The sequence below is a fragment of the Acanthamoeba castellanii genome (assembly GCF_000313135.1).
Source record: "Acanthamoeba castellanii str. Neff unplaced genomic scaffold scf7180000084728, whole genome shotgun sequence".
NCBI lineage: Eukaryota > Discosea > Longamoebia > Acanthamoebidae > Acanthamoeba > Acanthamoeba castellanii.
The window spans coordinates 30013-37057 of NW_004457588.1; the positions used below are offsets into that span (position 1 = coordinate 30013).

Sequence of the window (7045 nt, forward strand, 5' to 3'; positions counted from 1 at the left end):
AAGGAGGCCGAGCTCGAGCGCCGCGAGGAGGAGGCCGGGCGCCTGCGGGAGCAGATCCGCCTGCGCGATGCGGACGCCCGGGCCAAGCTGCACCAGCTCGAGGAGGAGCTGCGGGAGAAGACCGCCAGCGAGGCCCGGCTGCAGCAGCTGCACAACGCGGCGCTCAAGCAGGTGCTGGACTTCAACGAGGGCCTGAACCGCGAGCGCGTCGAGCGGGCCGGGATGGACCTCGATCTGCGCGAGAAGCAGCGTGTGCTGCTGTCGATGGAGGAGGAGATCAACCGGCTCAAGGTCGAGCTCCGCCGGAAGGAGCAGGCGGTCGAGGCCACGGCTGACGAGCTGGCCCAGTTCCAGCGCCGCACCGAGGTTGCCGCCGAGCGACGCGCCGCGGCCGACGCCGAGTTCCAGCAGCGGCTGGCGACCACCGAGGCCGAGCTCAAGCAGGCCCGCGAGCAGCTGGCTCGGTCGTCGTCGAAGGCCGAGAGCCTCGAGCAGCTCAAGGCCGAGATTCGGCAGCTCCAGGGCCGCCTGCAGGAGCTGGACCGTCTGGCGCAGGAGGGCCAGGAGATGCAGTCGCGGCTGCGCGTGGCCGAGGCCAAGCTGCGGGAGGCCGAGGAGCGCACGCGCGAGGCTGAGACCCGGCTGCGCGACGAGGAGAAGCGGGCCAAGGTGGTTAAGGCCCGCATGGACCAGCTGCGGAGCGCCGGCAAGACCCACGAGCGCACGCTGGCCGAGCTCCAGCAGCGCGAGGAGCGCGTCGCCGAGCTCGAGGAGCTTACCAACCGCCGCGCCATCGAGCTCGAGCTCCTCAAGGAGTCCCTCAACAAGCAGGCCTCCAAGCTCAAGCAGACCACCACCACGACGGCGACGAAGAAGACGAAGCCGACGACGAAGCCCGCCGAGATGAAGGTCGAGGCCACAACCGAAATCGAGCAGAAGGCTGAGGTTCAGCTGCCCGCGGCGGCAGCGGCGAAGGAGCAGACGAAGGAGAGCGCGGCGGCGTCGGTCGTGGGCGCGGTCGTGCGACGGCTGCCGGGCGGCGGCGTGGCTGTGCGCGGCATGCACGCGGTAGGCTGGATGATGCAGTTCATCGCCTACGTCTTCGTCTTCCTCTACGTGCTGGCCATGAAGGGCCGGAGCGCCCTCTCCTGGAGCCGAACCTAAAGAACCGACCAGCCATCACCACTTCAACCCCCGCCCAGAAGGGCGGTCTCTCTACTCTATCCAGCCGTGTGAATAAATTCAATTTCATTTCCTATTCTCTGCGTGTGGTGTAATACCAAGGGCAGCGGGGGGGGGAGCGCAACGTGCGTGCGTGGCTTTGGTGTGCTCCTTTGCTGGTTTTTTCCGCTGTTTGACGCCGAAGCAGCTGCGAACGTTGATAGGTCGTAGTTGCTGGTTAGGACGCTGTGCACAACACACTCACACCACCACACCACCACAACACCCATCCCCAGAGGGTGCACCCTCCACACACGAGATAGGGCCTACCTCTGGTTTCCCGCCTCGCTTGCCTGCCCGGGTTTTACTTGAGCCACGGGTAGGGGTAGGACTTGGCGGTCCGAGCGGTCAGCACCTGTGATGGGCGGGGCAACAATCAGTCACCAGTGTGCGCCCAGCATAGCTGAGGTATATACCTCGACTCCGGTCTCGGTCACCACCATGGTATGCTCGAACTGCGCGGAGAGCTTGCCGTCTCGAGTGACCGAGGTCCAGTCGTCGGGCCACGTCGTGTCCTTGAAGTCGCCCTGTGATATCGATAGAGGCCAACGCATCGGCTCGACAACGTAAGTACACAAATATTTGTTTGCCCCCCCTCCCGGGTTTTTGTTTTTGGCACGCACCAGGTTGATCATGGGCTCAATGGTGAACACGTGGCCAGGCTTCATGACGCCCACTGCCTTGTTTTCTGTGTCGTGTGTCGTGTCGTGTCGTGTGGTGTGGTCAGCCAAAGCAAAGCGTTTTGCCAGCAGGGAAGAGGAATTGGCGTAGTCACGTACTGGCGTAGTGGGGCACGTTGGGCGACGTGTGGAAGAGGGCGCCAACGCCGTGTCCGCAGTACGTCCGCACCACCGAGTAGCCGTGCTTGCTCACGTGCTTGGAGATCACCTGACCGATGTCTCGGTACAGCCGACCCGGCTTGACTGCACACATTGTCGCTCGTTAGGCAAAATAAAATAAACAATAAACAAACAAAACAACAAAACAACAAAAAAGAAAGATTAAATTACACAACAATTAAAAAACCAAAACAAATATTATAATGTACCGATCTTGATGGCCTCCTCGAGCGCCTCGTAGGTGACCTGGACCAGCTTCTGGGCCTCGGGTGACACCTCGCCGACGAAGAAGGTGTCGTTCACGTCACCGTGGTAGCCCTTGTAGTAGACCGAGACGTCGACATTGCAAATGTCGCCCTCCTCCAGCGGTCGGCTGTCGGGAATGCCGTGGCAGATGGCCTCGTTGATCGACCTGACGCCCCACACCGCCGTGTGAGCTGGGGTCCCGGCGGGACGGGGGCATAGGCGGCGCACGCAGCGGGCCGAAGGGGGGACCTACGTGCAGCAGGACTTGGGGAACTCGCGGTAGTTGAGCGGCGAAGGGTAGGCGCCCTTGGACACGATGAAGTCGTGCACGGCCCTGTCGATCTCGTCGGTGGTGATGCCGGGCCTAATCATGCTGCCGGCCAAGTCAAGCGCCTGACGAGAAATCTGTTTCGGTGTCCCTTCAATTAGCCTCGTGTGTGCCATGTGTGTGCGTGTGTTTGTTTGTGTGTCGTGTGTGTATGTGTGTGGAGGAGGCGCACAATGGAGGCCTCGCGGAGGACGGCGATCTGGGCAGGGGTATGAACTTCGATCGCCATGCTGCCGCGCTTGAACTGGTTCTCCGACTCAGGCTCGCCTGTACCAAGGAGTGGAGAAAGTTTTAAGAATGGCGCGCAGGAGAGAGTGATTTTCCACCGTGGCATTGGTGGCAAGGGTGTGGTGTATACCGGTCTCGGCATAGTCGGGCTTAGGGATGTGGCTCGGCACGGTGCGCATGGGCGACACCACGCCGGGCCGCAGTCGGCCGGTGAACGGGAAGCCCGCAAAGCGCTCTTTGTACGTAAAGAGCGGAGAGAAAAGAGAAAAGCGCGTGGTGAGCTCAAAGGTGCACGAGGTGGGCTGCTTGAGCCATTGGGCAGCACGTACCGTCAGCAGCAGACGTGGAAGAGTGGGAGAAGGAGATGTTGGTAGCTGCGCCAGAGCGTTAGGTGAGCGCACGTGGCTGAAGTGGGAGAAAGCACAACGAGCGGGGGGGGGCAGCGTACAGGGTCCGCTTGAGGTGAGGAGGGTATGCAGGAGCTTGTGGGTGGGCCAGGCCTTGGTGAAGCACTCCTTGCCGCAGAAATAGATCGCGGGCAGGCCAAGCTTGATGCACGTGGGGCATCGCATGTTCGCGGGTTGGCCGCAACCCTGGACGTTGTGATCGATTTCGTCACATGGGCGAAATTGCGATTGAGAAAAAAAAAATCTATCAAAAAAATTGATCGTCTGGTAATCAATCAACCACGCCACCGTACCTCCGCGGCGCATTTGCCAGGAGCAGGCGCAGACTTGGCAGCAGCAGCAGTCGCCATCTGATGGATACAGCAGAATACAGCGGAGAAAAACGAGGAATGAAGAAATTTATGAGGAAAACAAAGAAAAAATGCATAACTGGAATTCCAGTCAGGGAGAGCAAAAAGCCAGAACTACGCGACACCAGCACAGAGAAGGACAGAACAACCCACACGGACCACAGCGACTCGAACCTTGCTGCTCGACCAGTCGCCCGGCCAGCTGAAGAAGTACGTAAAGAGCGTGCAATCTTTGCTTTGCGCCTTTCGGGATGTTCTGTTGCTCTCGGCTTTGCTTATCGCATCCAGCTTTCCTTTCAATTTCACATCATTCTGTTGCCTGGCTTGGCATCTGCATCAGCGGTTGATATATGTTGGGGGTGTTGTTCTTGGCCGGCTTGGGGGCTCATGAATCTCTTGCTTGCCATCTCCTCCTCTCTCACTTGAAGCCTACAGTGGAAGGAGCGGATAATCTGGAGCCAGCGCCTCCACACAAAAGAGCAAGGACCACGTTGTCTGACCCCAACGCGAGCAGCAGCAACATGCTGAACGGGGGGTCCGAAGGTGAAACGGCGGTAGCGGCAGGCACCCAAGCCCCCTACCCCTTGGTGAAGCGCGACGACTACGTCCGTCTTCTTATCCAGGCCCTATGCGACCTGGGCTTAAAGTGCGTACCTCTCATGCCTCTATTGCTTGCAATCTTTGCAGCATCTTCGCTTGATCTGGTCGGGGCATCTTCGCGCTCAATCCAGCAGCTGTGCCTAGATCTTCAACGCCTGACTCACTTGTTGCTCGGGTGGGCGTGGGTGATCGCAGGCAAAGCGCAGACATGGTGGCCAAGGAGTCGCGCTTGCCTCTGCACTCGGATGCGGTGGTCAAGTTTTGCGAAGGCATCCTCCGCGGTGAATGGAAGGCTGTGGAGGCCCTGCTCACCGAACTGCACGTCGATGAAGACGACATCCCCGTACGGACACAAGATAACATATGCGCAAGAGATTAGGCACGGTCGCGCTCACATTCTGACGGCGTTCTTCTATGCAGAGCGTCCTTTTTCTGATCTACGAGCAGAAGTATCTGGAGCTGCTTGAGCAAGGGCGGGCGATGGAAGCCCTGGAGTGCCTGCGAAAGGAGCTGGCACCCCTCCGCCAGGACTTTGTGCGCGTCCATAGACTTAGCAGGTTAGCTCTCTTCTTCATCACTGTTTTATCGTGGACTCACTTGGTCGGCATAAGCGTATCTGGTCTCACAGCGCTCTTCTCCTCCACTCCCAATTCAGTTTGATGATGCTGACCGATGCCAATGAACTGAAGCAACGAGCCAATTGGGACGGCGTGCACGGATCATCGCGCGCCAAGCTACTCGAAAAGCTCAGGAGTATGGATACACCTCTATTGCGTTTAGTCGGAAGGCATTGCAACTTACACAACACCGTGCTTGCCTGCGCGCAGGATACATTCCCTCAAGCACGCTTCTTCCGCCCCGAAGGCTCGAGACATTGGTTCTTCAAGCGCTGGAGTTCCAGAAGTCGCATTGTATGTTCCATAACACGCAGGACGAATCGATGTCCCTCTTAGAGGATCATGCCTGCACCCTGTACGCCCTTACCCCACCGTTATTCACCGCCGCCATCTCCGCCAGCTGCTTAGTGCGTCATTCCTCTGGCCTACAGGGACCGCCTGCCGCGTCACCCCAAGCACGTGCTTACCGCGCACACGGACGAGGTTTGGTTTGTGCAGTTTTCCCACAACGGCAAATTCCTGGCATCAGCCTCGCGGGACAAGTCTGCAATCATCTGGAACGTTCAAGACGGGGTACTTCGCTCTCGACACAACCTGAGTTTTTGGCCAAGCTCACGCGAGTTGTTCATTTTTTTCCTCTGTCCAGTTGGTGGAGCCTCTCCATTTTTTGACCGGTCACAGCAAGGAAACGTCGTTTCTGTCGTGGAGTCCCACCGACGAGTACCTCATCACCGCGGGAGGGGACAACGTGGTGCGGTTGTGGAATACTCAAACTGGTACGTTTTAGCTTCGTTTTTGTTTCAGATTTAGTTTTTTTCCTGCTGCAAATGCACAAAACGAAAACGACGGTGAGTTGTAGGATTGCTTACCTCAGTGCCGCTCTTCCTCTCCACAAGGTGAACAATTGACAGATTGCGCCAAGCACACGAACGCCGTGACGACGCTGGCGTGGATGCCCGACGGGAAGCATTTTGTGTCGGGCGGTTTGGACAAGAAGATCTACATGTGGGTACGTGGACTTCTGCTTGCCCTCCATGTCCTGCGTTTTGTGCAATGCACTGACGTGTACACCACGCAACAACTCTAGGATCTGGAGGGCCAGGACGTACACATGTGGGACTTTGCCCGCTCGCAAATCAACGACTTGGTGGTCTCCCCCAACGGGCAGTGGCTCATCGTGATCACCCAGGAGAAAAGGATACGTCTCTACGACATTCAGAAGGGAGAAAAGGAGAGGTACTGCAGCGGCCCCATCCACCCACTCTCTGTTGCTGCTCCCTATCAGTTGTCTGACTGCTTCCTTCTTCGAAACACCAATAGCCTCGAGGAGATGGACGCCATCACATCTCTTTCGATATCCGACGATAGTCGATACCTGCTCGTGAATGTCGCCTCGCAGGAGGTCCACCTGTGGGACCTCGACTCGCGAACGCTGGTCCAAAAGTATAGGTACGCGTAGTATTAACCTGGCCTCGCCAGCTCGCAACCGATCACCCGCGGTCGTGTGCCTGGGCTCACATGTCTCTCGTTTTGATTGGGCAGTGGACACAAGCAGAGCCGCTTCGTCATTCGGTCGTGCTTCGGCGGCGTCGACCAGGGCTTCGTAGTGTCCGGCAGCGAGGACAACAACGTGTACATCTGGAACCGGGAGCACGGCACGCTGCTGGACTCGCTCACCGGCCACACGGCGACGGTCAACTCCGTGACGTGGAACCCCAAGAACCCGCACCAGCTCGCCGCCGCCTCCGATGACCACACGATCAGAATCTGGGAGTCGGAGCACGCCGGAGCGCAGCGGCACGGAACGAAGAGGAAGACCCGCGCGCACGAGGAGAACGGCGGCATCGGGCCGGAGGGCGAGAAGAATGGGATCGAGAACGGCAACAACGGAGTTCACGCCCACGCCCAGGGTCACCAGGCCAAAGAGAAGGAGAAGGCCGATGAAGATGAGGAAGAAGACGACGGTGGTGGAGACCGCGACGGGGTGACGGCCATGAACATCGCGCAGGACGAGGACAGCAGCAAGCCTCACGACTGAGTACCACCAAGGGCCGTCCTCTCCCTCTCGCCCCAGTCCGGCCAGCAGCGTCTCGTGCCTCGTGGGAGCCGCGTATGTGTGCGTGTTTGTGTGCAGTGTATGTGAGTGTAAATAAATAAATAAATAAATATGGATTCAGTGTCAGCCGAGACGAGGAAGACGACGATGAGA

The 7045-nt window shown here is 58.7% G+C and overlaps 2 protein-coding genes across 2 annotated transcripts; one reads left to right on the forward strand and one right to left on the reverse strand.

Annotated features, from left to right (window-relative positions):
* Positions 1-1525: 1525 nt before the first annotated feature.
* Positions 1526-3434, reverse strand: ACA1_355850 (methionine aminopeptidase, type I, putative; the record flags this gene model as incomplete). Its single annotated transcript, XM_004345305.1, has 10 exons — positions 1526-1576; positions 1638-1748; positions 1845-1909; positions 2001-2144; positions 2270-2472; positions 2560-2711; positions 2807-2901; positions 2993-3097; positions 3192-3236; positions 3311-3434. 10 exons carry the CDS (start codon positions 3432-3434, stop codon positions 1526-1528), a joined length of 1095 nt encoding a protein of 364 aa, XP_004345355.1.
* A 706-nt stretch (positions 3435-4140) lies between these two features.
* ACA1_355860 (uncharacterized protein) lies at positions 4141-6874 on the forward strand (the record flags this gene model as incomplete). The annotated part of the gene is made up of 11 exons (XM_004345306.1): positions 4141-4265; positions 4415-4562; positions 4640-4776; positions 4875-4972; positions 5047-5191; positions 5268-5409; positions 5483-5612; positions 5748-5845; positions 5924-6072; positions 6157-6285; positions 6379-6874. 11 exons carry the CDS (start codon positions 4141-4143, stop codon positions 6872-6874), a joined length of 1797 nt encoding a protein of 598 aa, XP_004345356.1.
* Positions 6875-7045: the final 171 nt, after the last annotated feature.